The sequence below is a fragment of the Pogonomyrmex barbatus genome, unplaced genomic scaffold (genome assembly GCF_055798465.1).
Source record: "Pogonomyrmex barbatus isolate J1 unplaced genomic scaffold, ASM5579846v1 scaffold6, whole genome shotgun sequence".
NCBI classification, from domain to species: domain Eukaryota; kingdom Metazoa; phylum Arthropoda; class Insecta; order Hymenoptera; family Formicidae; genus Pogonomyrmex; species Pogonomyrmex barbatus.
This window is the reverse complement of record NW_028297160.1, coordinates 950,939-968,923: the sequence shown is the minus strand read 5'-3', so window position 1 is coordinate 968,923 and position 17,985 is coordinate 950,939. Positions and strand designations below refer to the sequence as shown.

At 32.0% G+C, this 17,985-nt stretch overlaps 2 protein-coding genes and 1 long non-coding RNA gene across 5 annotated transcripts; 1 reads left to right on the top strand and 2 right to left on the bottom strand.

Moving 5' to 3' along the window:
* Window positions 1-345: 345 nt before the first annotated feature.
* Window positions 346-2,001, bottom strand: LOC105425058 (uncharacterized). Its single transcript, XR_016140615.1, has 3 exons — window positions 1,587-2,001; window positions 875-1,398; window positions 346-809 (listed from the first exon to the last, which is right to left on the bottom strand). It is a non-coding gene; the product is annotated as an uncharacterized LOC105425058 (long non-coding RNA).
* A 74-nt stretch (window positions 2,002-2,075) lies between these two features.
* Window positions 2,076-9,556, top strand: emei (transmembrane protein 161-like emei). Of its 3 annotated transcripts, none has more exons than XM_089082414.1 (12): window positions 2,076-2,221; window positions 2,597-2,979; window positions 3,158-3,261; window positions 3,391-3,646; window positions 3,800-3,879; window positions 3,984-4,199; window positions 4,573-4,689; window positions 4,785-4,925; window positions 5,004-5,178; window positions 7,992-8,088; window positions 8,173-8,336; window positions 8,482-8,600. In XM_089082414.1, the coding sequence occupies exons 2-12, from the start codon at window positions 2,977-2,979 to the stop codon at window positions 8,545-8,547; spliced, it is 1,419 nt and encodes a 472-aa protein (XP_088938540.1). In that variant the 5' UTR covers window positions 2,076-2,221; window positions 2,597-2,976; the 3' UTR covers window positions 8,548-8,600. The 3 variants fall into 3 exon arrangements, with proteins under 3 accessions (XP_088938540.1, XP_088938538.1, XP_088938541.1); XM_089082412.1 differs by lacking the exon at window positions 8,482-8,600 and adding an exon at window positions 9,105-9,556 and having other exon boundaries at window positions 2,078-2,221; XM_089082415.1 differs by lacking the exons at window positions 4,785-4,925; window positions 8,482-8,600 and adding an exon at window positions 9,105-9,556 and having other exon boundaries at window positions 2,078-2,221.
* LOC148935059 (uncharacterized) lies at window positions 6,919-7,996 on the bottom strand (the record flags this gene model as incomplete). The annotated part of the gene is made up of 2 exons (XM_089082523.1): window positions 7,654-7,996; window positions 6,919-6,996 (listed from the first exon to the last, which is right to left on the bottom strand). Coding segments are annotated over exons 1-2 (243 nt in total), but the record flags the coding sequence as incomplete, so codon positions are not given.
* Window positions 9,557-17,985: the final 8,429 nt, after the last annotated feature.

Here is a 17,985-nt window from a genome sequence, read left to right as displayed (position 1 = left end):
CTGAAAGTTATTATCCATTCTGCGTAAATTAACCCTAGGGGATTGCTAATTTCCGATTGTTTTTATTCTATCCCAAGAGGTGAGACACATACAGTAAAAGCAGGAAGTTTCGGACCTTCGCGTAGGTCGGGTACGGACGTGTTTTTGATTTTGTATTAAAAAATAAGTGCCAAACTTGTTAAGAATTATGCACATCGATGCACATCAATTAATACCATACGAAATTATAGATGATACTAATAATAAATATACGATGCTTTTATCTTTAGAAGAACTTCTAAAGGCCAGAAATGGTAATATATGAATTATATCAGCTAGGACAAAAATAAAGAATTGTTTTAAGAATTCTTCAAGAACTTTTTTATTATTAAATAATGTATTCTCAAAGAATAATCAAATTCTTACTTTACTCTTGTTACATAATAAGCTTTTTGGAATTCTTTACAATTTTTTTTTGTTATTTTTATGCTTATTGGATATAAATCTAACCTCAAATGTGTACTTTATATATATTTAATCTTAAATATTGATAAATTTAATATTTCAATAGAATCAGAAGTCACACGTAAAATTTTGGAAAATGCAAAGTTAACGGCCTTAAAACGGATGTACAAGAAAATTAAGAATCTATTATCTATGATTAACTTTGATGCACATTGTTTTGCATAAAACATATAAGCGTTTTCAGCAAGTCGTTGAGATATTTTTTCAAAAACGTTTTTTTTGCTTCAGTTTGCCACTTACAATTGCTGGTTCATAATCCATATACAATTGTATAAACATTTGAATACTGTTCTTAGCCCATAAACCTAAAAGCAAAATTTTGAAATGAAATATTATAAAAAAATAAATAATTAAAAAATATACTTCATACCGCTATCAAGACTCTCGCATTCTTTCAAAATCGTTTTGGAACTTTTGTTTTCTTTTGATGTATCATTGGACATATTGGAAGATGCCGGCAATTTTTGCATTTTCCAAAATTCTACGTGTGACTTCTGGTTCTGTTGAAATATTAAATTTATCAATATTTAAGATTAAATATATATAAAGTACACACATTTGAGGTTAGGTTTATATCCAATAAGCACAAAAATAACAAAAAAAAAATTGTAAAGAATTCCAAAAAGCTTATTATGTAACAAAAGTAAAGTAAGAATTTGATTATTCTTTGAGAATACATTATTTAATAATAAAAAAGTTCTTGAAGAATTCTTAAAACAATTCTTTATTTTTGTCCTAGCTGATATAATTCATATATTAGCATTTCTGGCCTTTACAAATTAATGGGGAAGGCGACCAAGTATTATGTATCTGCAGATCAGGATTTGACTTTTTTTCTAACTTTGGTCCTATTATGGTTAATAATAGGACCAATGGAAAGTTTCTCGAGATATTCTATTAAAAATAATAAGTTTATAATTAACAAAACATTTATTTTTGAAACAATAGTATATAACGATATGGTAATAATGTACATTACTATAAATAATGAATGTTATTAATGAATATGAATATTATATTTGATAAATATGAATATTATATATAATATTTTATTAAGTAATATTTTCAATAAATAACTGTACTTTTCTTATCCAAAATGTGATTTAAAGTCTGCATCTGTTAATATAGAAACTACGTTTTGAATATAATTTTGTATGCGTGGTTTTAAAAACAGTGGTCCGTGTTTACTATCAATCTTATTTATTAATAATTTGTAACATCATATCATCATTAGAATTATTATCACTTGAATCGTTTTCGATTATTATTCTAATAGCATTGAATAACATATGTTGATCCATATTGATTATGTTTTGATTTTTTTGTTGCTGTACACTTTTTTATTGCTTTACACTGCTTTTCCGTTCCGAAATCCAGTACTAGATAATAAATATTTAAATAAAAATTTAAATTTCGAAACGGTAAAAGTCAGTCATTTCAATAACAGACTTCCAGTTAATTTTGGAACATGGCCTATGTACACTAAAGACACTGTAGGTACGTTCCTTTATTCACTCCGAGTGCTCATGCTATGACGTAATGGAAGTGTACTGCGGCTATCGTTCTGTTTTAGTTTCGTGCGCTTTCTAATTGCTTCAAGATTGAAAGATATCTATTAGATTCGGAAAAAATTAACGGAGACCGACTGGATTTGAACTCGGGATCCCTCGTCTACCAATCCGACACTTAGTCTGCACGACCACGACGGCTCCTCTCTGTTAGTGTTTATATTCCGAATCTCTTTCATGACCGCTTACGGTCGTCTAATTCTTACAAGATTATAAAGTGAAACGTAGTTGCAGTATGTTTTCTGAAGCTCCAACTGAAATAATGGCTCGCATATCTAATATTAAATATTAAAAAAAATATAATTTTATTATATATATTAAATATAATATATATATAATGATTAATAATAATAATATTAATATTAACAATAATAGTTATTATTATTATTATTATTATTATTATTATTATTAAATAATTTATAATATTATATAATATTATATAATATAATAATTTCATTATATTATATTATTTCATGTTATATGCTTTATTTTCTTCAGCATCAATCATGGTTATTTTTTCATAGAAGCAGCCCTTTTTGTGCTCTAACTGCTTTACCTCGCTAGTTGCAGTAGCAACAGGAAGTACGTCAAAATCAATGACATCATAGAATTCAACGCAGTATTTTCGGAGTACACTACTCTCTATATCGGAATGCTATTCGTAGTACTGACAGTACTCGAAGTTAATAAAGGAACGCACTCTAGTTATAACTATTTATAAAATCAGCTCGCGACCGGTGCACCATTTAAGATGATAAGAGCAAACATTGGTTACAGCAAATCGGATATGTTTTACTCTTGCTTCCTTTTGAATTAATTGAGATCTCGGAGAGATCTGCATCTCCAATGAAGCGGTCTTCATTTCATTCATGAGAACTCTAATCATCAAAACGCCTTTTTAAGCATGGTAAATTTAACTATTTTTTTCTTTTGTGAAAATTATATGTTTCAGCTATAACAATTGTTTCAAGCTTATCTTATTTATAAAACTTATAAATATAATTTCTATATGTTTCTTTAAACATATTTAAATTTCTTTTTCTTTATGTTTATATCTTGTTTTAACTTTGTGTTTTTTTTTCTAGGCTCTTCTGGGTGCACAATTAGTTATTACTCTCGTGATGGTCAGTGTGATACAGAAATTGAGTCCATATTTTTCTTTTGCCAGATGGATTTTATGTTCCACAGGGTATATATATTTATATATACGTATATATATATATATATATATATATATATATATATATATATATATATATAAAATTATAAAAATAATGATATAATGAGATCTGTCATCTTTGTTTTTTTGTTTGCACAGATTGACACGATATCTATATCCAACAGATCAGCAACTTAGAACATTAGCTGGTGTTCCAAAAGAGAAACCGAAAAGAGGAAAGTACAATGAGAATGGCAAAATAGGAGATGTTTTTCATATTCCTAGAAATCTAGATATTAAGCTTGAAAGTGCAAAAATAACTACCATTGATATAGTGCACTTGAAATATTATTTGGAATATCAGTGGTTACTGGACTTCTCTGTATATGCTATCATCGTTTATGTACTGACAGAGGTTAGTAGTTTTTAACTGTCATCAATTTATATAAATAATTGTTTTGTTTAATAAAACATCTTTATAATTATTTATAATCTTTATAATATTTTAATTAATATTAATATGTTGTATGACTGATTGTATTTTGTAAGATTTTAAACTCTTTGTTAGGCATATAATTATTTGTATCCAATCAAAGATGAGATTAATCTCAGTGTATTATGGTGTATGGTGGTTTTGGGATTTGCATTGTATCCTTTGAATTAAAATTTCCAATGGGAAATTTATAAAATTTTTTTATAAAATAATTGAAAATTATATTACATTGATTTTATTTTCCTTATATAATTTATAGTAAAGTACTACTTTCTCTTTGGCTACAATATTTTAAAGGAGAAGAAAGTATAGGTGAGAGATCTACATGCATTGTTACTGGATTTGTATACCTTTTAATAGCTATGATGATACTCATAGTTGATGAAAATAAATTGGAAATTGGATTGGAGAAAGCATACATAAGCTTTAATCATAGTGCTTCACAATTTTTAGATACTCAAGGACTTTCTTCGACGTAAGTCGACTATTTTTTCTCATTTTTAAGCTTATCTGAATATTTTTCTCTTAAATTTATTTATATATTTTATTATGCATATAACATACTCTTAATAAAAAAAATATTTATAGTAAATCTTTCTCATTAGCTAAAAATATGTTTTTAGCTAAGAATAAAATAACCAAAAATTAGCCAAAAATTACATTAGCCAAAAATATATTTTTAGTTAAGAATAAAAATATTATGAGAGATATTGAGAATAAAAATATTATCAATTTTTTCATTAATTTATTTAATGTCAGGATTAGATACAAAAAATAACTATTTGTATGTTTATATATTTGAATTATATATATTTCTAATATTTTTCTAATAAATGTATTTAATATAGGGGACCAGCCTCAAAAATCGTCTTAAAATTTTTTCTTGCTATATGGTGTGGTTTACTAGGATCTTTATTTACTTTCCCAGGACTGAGAGTATCAAAAATGCATTGGGATACATTAAGGTATAATAAATCTCATTAACTATATTTAATTGTAATAAACTGAATATATGAATACTGAATATATATGATTATATAGTATGGACAAAAAATTGTAGGTATTATAAAGATCACAAGTTATTATTATTAATAGCAAATATTAGCTATGTTTCACCGCTTTTGTTGGTCAGCTTATGGATTACACCCATAAGTAAAGATTATTTAACTGTTCGAATATTTAGTGGTATGACATCTCCTCTGTAAGTTTTTTCTCCCAAAATATAAGAAATGAATATCTATATAAATTAAAAAAAAAAGATGAGATATTTCTGTTACAGAATGACAGTAGAAAGATTTGAAAGTTTAAGATTGATTATTATTATTGCTGCTGGTTTATTAAAAATAGTACTCATGCCAATATATTTACAATCATACTTAAATCTCGCCATTCAAAGAGTAGAAATCCAAAAGAAAGAAGCTGGTAGAATAACTAACATTGATTTACAAAAGAAGGTTTGTGTTATAACTTGAGTATATGTGCGTGTATATGTGCGTGTGTGTGTACGCATGCGTGTGCAGTAAGGTAAATTATACCGATACAAAAATCCTCTGCCATTTTGTAATTTTTTTAGTTCATGAGATATTAATTTATAAAGATTTATGAGTATGGAATATATAAAGATGAATGAGTATGTGTTTGTGATGGCTTCAAGAAGTTCATTAATGTCATATGCATTGTTAAATGTGCTATGATCATTTTGGACAGAATAATTTATTTATTTATAGATAAAGCATTCATTTATAATATCATTTTTAAATATCTACTGCGCTCTTGTGCATGCGTGCGCGCACGTATACACACATTTACTTAACTAAACATCTTAATTAAAAATTTTGTATATTATAAATATGTAATAAAGCAAAGGAAAATGTTTAGATCACTTTTGGACCAATATCTAAATTAATCATTAGAATATATTTGTAGAGTCTCAAAATAGAAACAAATAATTATTTGTCTACTAAATTCAGAGAAAGTTATAAAAAACCGAATTTATTATAAATTGCTAAAATAGTCGTTTGAATGTTTTTAAAACACTATATTCTTTAAAATAAAATCAATATTTATATGTTGAAAGTAATGAAATAAGGAATAATGATAATAAAGGAATAATGAACGTAAAAAATATATTCTTGTAATTTATATAATATATAGAACATCTCATCGTAAGTAATAATTCTCTGCTGTATGCAATGTATGCATGGAGGGTGCGCGCGAGTGCACGCATACATATTAGAAAGAGTTTAGAGTCATGAAATACTATAGAAATGACAAATTGGGTTATTTCTGTCATGATACACACAGACATGCAGATACACATAATATATTTGAATATACATATGCATAGAAGATTTGGTGTTATTAAATAATTAAATAATTATGGAACATTTAACATATTATGTAAACTGAAAATTATATTGTCCATATTTACTATTCTCTTTTTAATACATAAATAATTTTTAATGTAAGCAATTGATTTTATTTTAACACACTCATCTCTCTCTCCCCCCCCACACCCCCATCATCTCTCTGGAGAACTGGTCGTGGGGACTCGAGAGAATACATGTACATATGTATGTATACATGTGTGTGTGTGTGTGTGTGTGTGTGTGTGTGTGTGTGTGTGTGTGTGTGTGTGTGTGTGTGTGTGTGTGTGTGTGTGTGTGTGTGTGTGTGTGTGTGTGTGTGTGTGTGTGTGTGTGTGTGTGTGTGTGTATTAATATACATATTAATATACGTAATATACGTATAATGTGTATTATTGTATTATTGACGTGTTATTCTAAACACATTATTTGCGATAAATATCATCGCATGCCTCAGTAGTCGAAGAGATAAGATGCCTGCCCGGTAAGCAAGAGATCCAGGTTCGATTCCTGGCTGAGGTGGTATTTTTTCGCAAAATAATTACGAGTTTTTCACGACTGGTCCGTGGTTGGGCCCCGCCGTGACGCATACCCTCCCTTCTTATTTATATATACACACACACACACACACACACACACACACACACACACACACATATTATATAGAGAGAGAGCGAGAGAGAGAGAGAGAGAGAGAGTCATGAGTGTGTTAAAATAAAATCAATTGCTTACATTAAAAATTATTTATGTATTAAATATGTATATATATATATATATATATATATATATATATATATATATAAAAAGAGAGAGAGAGAGAGAGAGAGAGATCTCTTCCCTCTTCCCTTCCCTTTTCTTCCTCTCCCTTCCCTTCTCTTTCCCCTCCCTTCCCTTCCCTTCCCTTCCCTTCCCTTCCCTTCCCTTCCCTTCCCTTCCCTTCCCTTCCCTTCCCTTCCCTTCCCTTCCCTTCCCTTCCCTTCCCTTCCCTTCCCTTCCCTTCCCTTCCCTTCCCTTCCCTTCCCTTCCCTTCCGTTCCCTTCCGTTCCCTTCCGTTCCCTTCCGTCCCGTTCCGTTCCGTTCCGTTCCGTTCCGTTCCGTTCCGTTCCGTTCCGTTCGTCCCTTCTCTTCTCTACTCTTCTCTTCTCTTCTCTTCTCTTCTCTTCTCTTCTCTTCTCTTCTCTTCTCTTCTCTTCTCTTCTCTTCTCTTCTCTTCTCTTCTCTTCTCTTCTCTTCTCTTCTCTTCTCTTCTCTTCTCTTCTCTTCTCTCTCTCTTCTCCTCCTTCCCTTCCCTTCCCTTCCTCCCTTCCCTTCCCTTCCCTTCCTTCCCTTCCCTTCCCTTCCCTTCCCTTTCCTTCCCTTCCTTCCCTTCCCTTCCCTTCCCTTCCCTTTCCCTTCCCTTCCTTCCCTTCCGTTCCGTTCCCTTCCGTTCCCTTTCGTTCCCTTCCGTTCCCTTCCGTCCGTTCCGTTCCGTTCCGTTCCGTTCCGTTCCGTTCCGTTCCGTTCCGTTCCCTTCTCTTCTCTACTCTCTTCTCTTCTCTTCTCTTTCTCTTCTCTCTTCTCTTCTCTTCTCTTCTCTTCTCTTCTCTTCTCTTCTCTTCTCTTCTCTTCTCTTCTCTTCTCTTCTCTTCTCTTCTCTTCTCTTCTCTTCTCTTCTCTTCTCTTCTCTTCTCTTCTCTTCTCTTCTTTTCCCTCTTCTCTTTCTCTATCTCTCCCTTCCTTCCTCTCCATTTGAATAATTAATAATGAATTCTGATTTTCATAACTTTTTTGGATCTAGTGGACAAATTATTTTCTATTTCTAAAAGATTCTACAAACATTCTAATTTAAAATCTTAATTTGAGAACTGATTTTGGTCCAAAAGTAGTCAAAATTTAATTAATCCTCTTTTTGTATGTTACAGATTGCAGCTGTGTATTACTACCTATGCGTAGTAGCGTTACAATTTGTCGTTCCCATAATTATATGTTTATTTTTTACATTTCTGTATAAAACACTGGGTATAAAGAAATATTTTCTTTCTGAATTATATCATCTGTTTATGATGTAAAACATATTTGCACATATATTTTTTATTGAATTAGGTGATTTTACCTGGGAAGGTATTTTAAAAAAAACTTTAGAGGAAGAGTGTCCAGTGAACGAATTACCGAAATCATTATCGTCTGCAATTAGTACTGATGATATCGATAAAACTATAATACAAACTACTGAAGAAATTCAACTTACACTTGGTTCATTAAAACAGGTAATAGTTCAATATATTTACAAAAATATATTTTTTAAATTATATAATGTAAATATAATGTAAATAATATAAATATAATAATTATAATGAATGGTATTGCTGGAGAGAGAAGATCTTTGTGTGTAATAAAAAATTTTTGTTTTAGTTAAATTTATATTTTATAAATTCAAAACATAATTGCTTTGCGAACTATGCGCCGTATTATTATTAACATACACTCAATGCAGTAACTATATTAATAAATCAATAATCAAATCTGAAAAATGTATCCCTTCCTCTCTTCCTTCCATAAAATTCTTATTGCGAAAAATATTAAATATATCATTTCAGTCAGGAGTCGAACATGAATCGCTTGCTTTTCAGGCAAGCGTTTTATCTTTTGTCTACTAAAGCATGTAGTATTTATTGCAATAATCATATAAATACTAAGAGTGTATGAGTGTATGCCATGAATGAACATGATAAATAATTAATCAAGCCAAAATAAGATTCAAATAATAGCATAATAAGTGGCATTGCTTGAGAGGCAGGATCATTATGTCTAATAATTTTTCTTTTGATTTTATATTTTATAAATTCAGAAAACAGTTTATCATAAACTACTTGCTGTTATTAATTAACGGATTTTCAATGCAACAGCTATGTTAATATACAAAGATGATATATTTTTTTATTATTGGATCTTGAATTATCAATAATAAATAATCAATATTAATCATAAATATTCAATATAATAGCATAAAAAAAATATATTTCATTTGTTTACAGATATTTACTACAGACGTGTACAGAGGTATCTTAGGATTAGCAACATGGTGGAGTTGTTTTGCATTATTTGCAACTAGTGCTATGGGCATGTTCTATCAATCATATTTCTCAAATGTGTGAAGAGATCTTTTAGGAAAAAAGAATCCTGATATCATTTCGCACAAATTTTCATTAGTTCATAGCTCAATCATTTATTATAGATAATGTTGTCTATCGAGATACGTATTTTTAGATTTTACCTATTTTACCTATTTTACCTATCGTCAAATAATTAAAATAATAGCGTTCTGTACAGTTTTGTAATGTGCGTATGGTAATAAATATCGCATTATAAATAAAAATATTCTCTCTAGAACTTAAAAATACTTTTTAGAACTGATTGAAAAAATATTTAAAGCCTATATTTAATGTGCACAATCTACAAATAAAACAAGAAGAGAAAGAAAAATTAATATTGTTTGTAATTATTTATTACTTTCCTTGAATAGATGATTAAATCGAAAATGTCTAAAATACTTATATATTCTGTCTTAAAAGAGTCATATTTGTAGCACAAATATTCGCTACATGCGGTAGAAATAAAACTTTATTGAATAAACACTTGAAATTGCATAATTGTCCATCTCATCGCGATTAATATTCACAATTGCATTAAGTATATCGAAAATAACTTATGTATGTGAAGTTAGCACCGCAATTTTGTAAAAAATAAAAAATAAACATTGTGCCGAGTTATACTAGGTTTGTGCCGTAAGAATTAATTGAATATTTCAAAAAAACAGCGTTAAAGAAAGAAAAAATAATTTTTTTGTAGCATCGCATTTTGTAAAACATAAAAAATAAACGTTGTGCCGAGTTGTGTTAGGTTTGTGCTACGTTGTGCCGCAAATATTTCAACTGTATCTTCTTCTACTTTCGAAAAAAAATCAAAATGTCAATTTTCTAATGCAAAACTTTATAGCCTTACAATCATGAAAAATAATCCAATTTCTCAACTTAAATTGAATTGTGCTAACTGAGCACAAGTCAGCACAACCTTCGATTTCGTCAGCACAAATTTTAAAGGTACTTTACTCTTGAGCGCGGTCCTTCGCGAACGCGTTTTATCCGCGGGCACAAACCTAGCACAATTCGGCACAATTTTTATTTTTTATTTTTTACAAAATTGCAGTGCTAACTTCACACGCATAAGTAACTTTCTCCATTATCAATAATCTTGATTTCACTAGAAATAATTTTGTTCGTAATTATAGTTTTTAAAATTTCCATTTTTTTTACCATTAAAAATTAATAATACTTGGTCACATAAAATGTTTTTTCTTTGTTTTCATTTTTTAGCTTTTATTTGTTATATTTTAAGAAAATTTACATGTCATCTAATTATGATTCACGAAATATTCATTTGATATCCTGAAGAAAATAACGCTAAAATATCATCATTCAAATAAAATGGTCAAATGCGACTCATATTTCACATTAATCGTTTCTGTGATATATATGGTTTTATTATCAAATAATATTACTTTTTTATTTTTAATTGTAATAAATCAGTTTTTTTTAAAATAATATATATATTTATGCTACGAAAAGAAAAAAAATAAAAAAGAGGTGAAATAAATATCTGCCAATTGTGTCTGAATTCCGTAAAATACATATGCACGCAATTTTGTATAGTATACGTAAAACGAATTATACATATAAATAGACGCGTAAAAACTTTATGAAATTCAGCCTATAACTAAAAATAAATTAAAAAAATAAATTAAGACATATATGGAAGGCACAATTTTAACAATAAAAAAGATTCAAAAATTATATTATTTTGGTTAGTAATTCAATTCTTCTGAAAATTGATCAAATGGTCAAATCTCACTTTTTTGTGCTATCCTTGAGCCGGATCTATAATAAGTCGGTAGTCGTTAATCGGTAATCTTAAGAGGATCCTAAAGCGACGGACAAACTTCGATGTCTGTTAATGCCATCTAAACGGAATTAAAGAAATGTCGGTAACGATCGACAATTTAAAAAGTCGATATTATCGACAATTTAAAAAGTCTATATTATCGACATGACTAATTCGTAATTTCCGTTTACTCATATTAATTTTTACTTTATCATTTTTATCTTATCATTTTACTAAATAAACACATGTATATATTGTATACATGTATTGTTCAGTAGTCATTCTTCACGACGTTCGCTATGTTCAATATCCTTATAGGCCAGAATACGAAGGACATTATATGTATTTTTCTCAAAGAGAACATGTATATATTGCACATACATAGCACATATGTAGTGAAGCGACTCTTTGCTATAGAAAGACATGGAACTATTTGTATTATTGCTATTGACTACGATATTTAGTACAAACATGTATATAATTTTATTAGATTTTGTGATAACATTTCATCCACGAGTGTGAGTTAATGTCTTGAGAAAGAAGTTATGACTTCGACTGCATGACGTGCGTCCATCCGTAATTTAGGCAAAAGAATTTAATCTCTTTTGCCAGGGACAGGACCATGCGAATCTTGCGATAGCGGGGAACGAAAGAGGGAGGAAATAATTAAACGTCAAATAATTTGAATTTTACATATAATTGATTACATATAATTTTAAATGAATACAAATTTAACAAAACTACAAGATTTACATCATTACTTCTAGTTTTCAAGTACATTTGCTTAAGGTATATTTACATTTAATCAATAAAAAAGATGTATTTTTGTTTGTTTGAGATGAATAAAGAAACGGAGATTTATATAATATACATACGATTGAATATTCTAAAAAATTTACGGATGTATTATTCGGTTTCTGTGTACGAATTCAATTATATTTATATGTTTGTCCACATACTATAATTATTCTTATTCTACATTAGATTATTTTATATATTTAAATTTATACTTTGATATCTGTGTGTGTACATGGATGTTTCGGAGAGGGGGTCGGATTTCTGGTGGTTAGGTCTAGAGGAGGGGGGGAAGGAGTTTTGCGAACTCCGAACTCGTCAGTTCGTGTAGAAACCTCGGATGTCCTTGCCGAGAAGTAGTTGGCTGGTCGACGAGCTCGCTTATTGCGACGATAACGGAGCCTCTTCAAAGCTCGCCTCCGTCTTTGAGCCTCGAGAGAAGATGATAAATTTCACTGAAGAAGTGAATAAGTAAGAGTAATCGTTGGAGTGTGAGAAAAATATCGTTGGCCATAAATCTTAAAGCCATCTCCGAAATATGTCGGGAAGCCGAAAGGTCCGACGGAGGAGAAAAATGAAGAAGGAAAAGAGAAAATTGGAAAAGAGTAGATTTCCCGAATTATTCGGTGAACCTGCTGAGTGCTCCATAATGCATAGGGAACCCGAGAGGTCCGACGGCCGAAAAAAACAGAGAAAAAGCAGATTTTGCCCGAATTATTCGGCAGCCATGAATCTGCTGAGTGCTCCGCAACGCATAGAGAGCCCGAGAAGTCCGACGGCCGAAGCAAAGAGAAAATGAAAGAAAAAAGGGAGTAGAAATGTAAAGAGAAACGGCAGAGAATAGAAAGGACATAAAGGAAAAATAAAAAAATATAAGGAGAAGAGACTCAAGAGCTATTATTAGAGAACTATGTGTAGTTAAATTGTTATTTTAGCTGGAATATTGAAGACTTGGGACCTGCGAGGTGATGAAGGTGGAAACGGTGTCGTCAGGAAACTTGTATACTTGTACTTAGGTACTTGTACTTAGGTACTTGTACTGTACACTTGTACTTGGTCACTTGTACTTAATTAAAAAAATATATTTCGACTGACATCGACTGATTGAATTACTGACAAAACTGATGGACTGAAAACTGTTCTGGCCGAATGAAAAAAAAGAAGTAGTAGTGCTTCGTGCCTTTAAGGGCGTCATTTATATATATATATATATATATATATATATATATATATATAAATATGTGATTTCATTGAGGAAAACATCTGTACTTCCGCGATTAGGATAATAAGGATTATCCGCTTAGCCGGATTCTAGTAACCGATCCCCGGAAGAGATTAGTTGCGTAATCGTCGCGATCTAACAGCGTAACAGAACATGTGTCATCCGTTTATCCGCTTAATTAAATTCTAATAACTAATACCTGAAAGAGAAGAACAGTCATGCAGTCGTCACGACGTAACACCTCCCATCTTAGACAAATATTGGGAGTATACGATATTTGCATTGAAAAGTAATGATTCTTCTCTTTCGATAGATGCTATTGCGCTTTCTTAACGCGAAGAAGAAGGAAAAAAAGGGTTCTGTAATTTCTTTCGTTCTCCTTGAGTTTCCCTATTTATAAATATATATAGATATTCTATTTTTTCTCTCTTTCCCTTTTTTTTGAAAAAGAAAAATTTTTGATGCAGCGATAAGAAACAGTCTTTTAAAGTATTAATTATAGTTATTTACCTTTTCTACTCTTTCTGTTCATTTGTTGCGTATTCATATACATATATTCCTGTGAAATTGTTTTAAACGATTACATCATACGATACATCATTATACTTATAATATATATATATATATATATATATATATATATATATATATATATATATTATTTATTAGAGGTTAGTCATCAAGTAACCAGATGTTATCCCTTTCGCACGTGTGGATACACTCTGTCTTTATTAGAAAAACATATGCATATGAATGCATACATACATAATCCCTTTCGATGCTCTCCTGATTTTTGTTTTGCTGATTTTCATTTGGTTGCGAAGACGCACGCTATTTTTATGTGCATTGCTCTTATGAGCTAGACCATGCGGCACTACTATATTATTCTTAGATAGTTTCGAATTGACTGACAAGCGATTGCTGATAGTAATGCCTGGTGGGAGTAAAATGCATCGGGATTTTATAGAAGGCTGATAGGCATCGACAGAATTTTTTCTTTTTTTTTCAACTGGCGTTCGGTATCGTGATTCTCCAAGGCTGTTTTATAAGATTTAATTATTGGTAATAGAAAGAAGAGAAGGTACATATTTAATATTAAAGCTGCTTACTTAAGTTTTAAATAAAATGAAATTGCAATGATTCTTCCTGAAAGCTACTACTAGTATTATCTATTGCTAGTGTATTTCGCATTATCTTATGATTACATTTGTTAATTTCGACAGATGGATAAATATTTACCGCGACTTTTTTATCGATTCGTGCATATCCTAAATTTATGAGGGCGTCCCGAAGATTCAACTGCATGTAACCGTTCTCGTGTGATACAACCAGCTTGATGAGTGCGACTCCATCCTGCAGAAGGTGTATTATTTTTAAGTATCCCTCTTGTTCTTCTGCGAGGATTTGGCATAATGCCTTGATCTTTTTAAACCATACTAGAGTTGGCACCGTCGGGCCAGTATAGGCTAATCCACATGTGAGAGCTTACCACGGCAATTCCTGAAAGCAATCTTCTAAGATATATAATTCGTTGAATCGCCGTCACATTTCCCGTCCTTCGTCCCTGAGGGCTACCCGGGTAATTTCTGGATCCGCCCAACTGCCGTTACTATTCCTCGGAGCAATATGTCGCCTTCCTTGATTGCGACGACCAGATTTATTTTCATCAAGTGTGGCCAACAGATGAGGATACTTAACTTCCGATTCATTCGGAACTCAAGTTCCTCCATTAATTCTTTTAGGCTCGGCTCTCCAGTTTTGAATCGTATTCAAAAGAGGTGCGACGATTCCATTCGTACCTTACAGTCAAGACGCCAATGGCTGCTATCGATGACGTTAGATTCCATTCTTCAGTATTATCTGATTACAAAAATATGGATGATGATATTAAAGAAGATTTTAATTTTTTAATTGTAGAGAAAAGGTTGGTTGAAGTTGGTACAATTTCTGTGGGAAAGGGAGGATATATTGAGTTTGTATTTGCGCCTTTCGTTGGAGCCTCTTATAGTGCGTTGCTTGGAGTTGTATTCAGGAAGAGGGGCGCTCGCCTCCGAAGGTTTTTTTCTGTCCGTATGTGCTAAGGTGTAATAAAAGATGGGTGATGGAATCCCAAATAACTCCAAGTATGATAAGATGTATTGATGTAAGATGTATTGACCATCCATATACGATATGCAGGGCATATGCGTGTACCGCTGTGTCTAATATCAATTTTAAGATTCTAATGGTCATGTATATCCCGATCATTTCAGCGCTGATGTTACCAAAAATAAGAAACCGATCCCAAAATCTTTCCCAGGCGGATGTAGCTATTTTTTCTATGGACGCTTCGTCTAATAAATTAGAAAATGATCCTCCGTTTACAGAGCCAGGTTGGCCTAATATTCCTCGGGCTACAGTATTAAGTACTGCAGGTCGTTCTGCTGGAAACATTATATGATCCCGAAGGTCCTGTAAATCCTTTTCCGTCTCGCTTGTGCTCCAGGATTAATATACTTCCAAGTTAATTTGATGGTTAGTTTTATGATGATGGGGGTAGTAATTCGATTGATTTGGGCGTGAATTTGTACCATGAATCTCTTAGTAGATACATGGCGGGTGCAAGTTTATTACAATTTACTTCAGTTCCTTGTTATAGTAGAATGTGTGTCTAAGGGGTTAAAAATTGTGTTTGATTGTCTCGTATTACTTGTAATTGATCGTAGCATTTATCAGTTTGAGCAATTTTTGCTTCAACTGGTACACATTTTATTATGTGTATTACTTCTCCGGCTCATAGGATCATATATCCTGGAGATCAGGATCAGGATCCTGATCTCTTTATGATAGGCGAAGACATCTGATGACTGAGTAGCTATAGCTTTTTTTAGCATTTTTTGCTCGAGGTTACATTGCTGCAGGAGAACATTTCGATATGGCTTATTTGTGTATGGACATGCCTCTCTACGTATACGAATTTGGAATTTACATAGGTGAGTATATCGAGATTATAAGCGCGATTTTCCTTTTTAAAAACTTTAGTATCGGCGGTTGTTACAAAAATAAATAGTTTGGAATTTTCTGTTCGGATAAGTGTATATCCGCATTTTGAAATAATTCCCTTGCTGGTTAAAACCATGTCATCCGCAACTAGGGCATAAATTTCCTTGGGTTTAGTTAGTCGATTATTTTTTCTGCGACTTCTTCATATAATAGGCCATAATTACTAAGTTGACAATCATCTTCAGGTAATGCATTCCAGAATGTATCTCCACCTTCTATATCGATATATTGAGTAGCCGTGAGTTCACAGGTTACTCCTGAACGGAGATAATCCTATTGATATCTACTTTTACCTTGGCTGTATAATCTTGTAAGATGATCTTTATAGTCGCGAGGACGCGATGTCTGTCCAAGTTCCATAAGGGTCTGAATATGTCCCTCCATGACATGTTCCGTCGGCATCTAATTGTCCCGCCAACGTTACAGGCCTGGTGATCGTTTGGTTAGGATGAATGCCTGTAATAAGTGTTGCTCCAGGTAATAATTACCAAAGACATGCATATTTATGCATGCTCTTTGGGATACTTCTTATATGTATGAACATTTGCCATTGGGAACATCCATAGAATGAGAGAACATCCCACATTTCCTGATTAGTCTATCAATCTCGATTTTATATTGGTGTACCTTTATGCTTCTAAATTCATTAACTTAGAGTAATTGCAGATAAACTCGAGTCTTTTTTAGAGTTTGGAATGTCGCACTCTTCGATGTTCAAGAGCGATAACGATGATCGAATCGACGTTACGCCGAATGTTTGATCTGGACGAATGTATCGATGTAACGTTCGATCGACTCGTCAGATTCATCGATATGATCGATGCCAAGTACACGCGATTCTCCAACATCGCGTTTGTTGTAACAGATCCCGAAAAAGTATCAAACGCGATACGCGATTGCGATATTTTTAATAGACATCAACTCGTCGATTGTGAGCTGTTAGCTTTAGTTTTTAGTGTGTAAGAAAAAAATGAGAATAAAAAAGTTTCACGCTTAAATGAAAAATGTGTTCAATTTGTTAAAAAAAATAAAGATATATAATATCCAAAACATATGTTTCTTTCATTCCTTTCTTCCCACCATAAAAATTAGCCGAAAAATTAAGATTCGTAAAAAATAAGAGAGAGACGGGAGAGATAGTAGATATACGAGAGAGTAGATATACAATAGAGAGAGCCGCAACGGGAGAGAGAAGATGAGAACATGGCGGGCGCGGCGGGCGCGGCGAGGCGACAGGCTCTCTGACGTCATATCCACGCACCCTGTCCACGCGCAATTTCTTTATTTTCTCATCATATATCTTCTTCGCCACCTGTTATTTATCTATTTGTTTATCTATTTGTTTATATCACGTTGCTACTATCTTATCTACCTCCCTCCCCGTGACGTCATATCCTTCGAGATTTTCTATTTGTTTATCTTCTTGTTTATCTATTTGTTTATCTACTTGTTTATATCATCTTCACCGAATCCTATCTTATCTATCCCCGCCTCTCCGAGCGGCTCATTTCAAAGGACCGCCGTCCCTGACTTCTCCCTTCCCTCTTCCCCGCGCCTTCCGTTCCTCCCCGCACACCTGCACCTTCCTCGGAGCTCTTGAGTTAGAATCGGTGTAGCGTACTTACTCTTGCGCATCATCAATTTCAAATCAAGTGCTATAGACACAAACACATCATTTACATGCCGAAATTATCACGAACTGTCAAATTTGCCGCGAAATTCAACATCGTTGACTACCAATCGAACGCGCGGAAAAAGAGCATACTATCTCGCTCACTCTTTCGTTTTCTATTTTCTTACTCTTGTTATAGGTATAGGTATTTTCTGCTTATTGAGAATTTGATTCCTCTGCCTGTCTATTACTGCAGGTCTTGTATTTTCTGCTTATTAAGAGTTTGATTCTTTTGCCTGTCTATTAC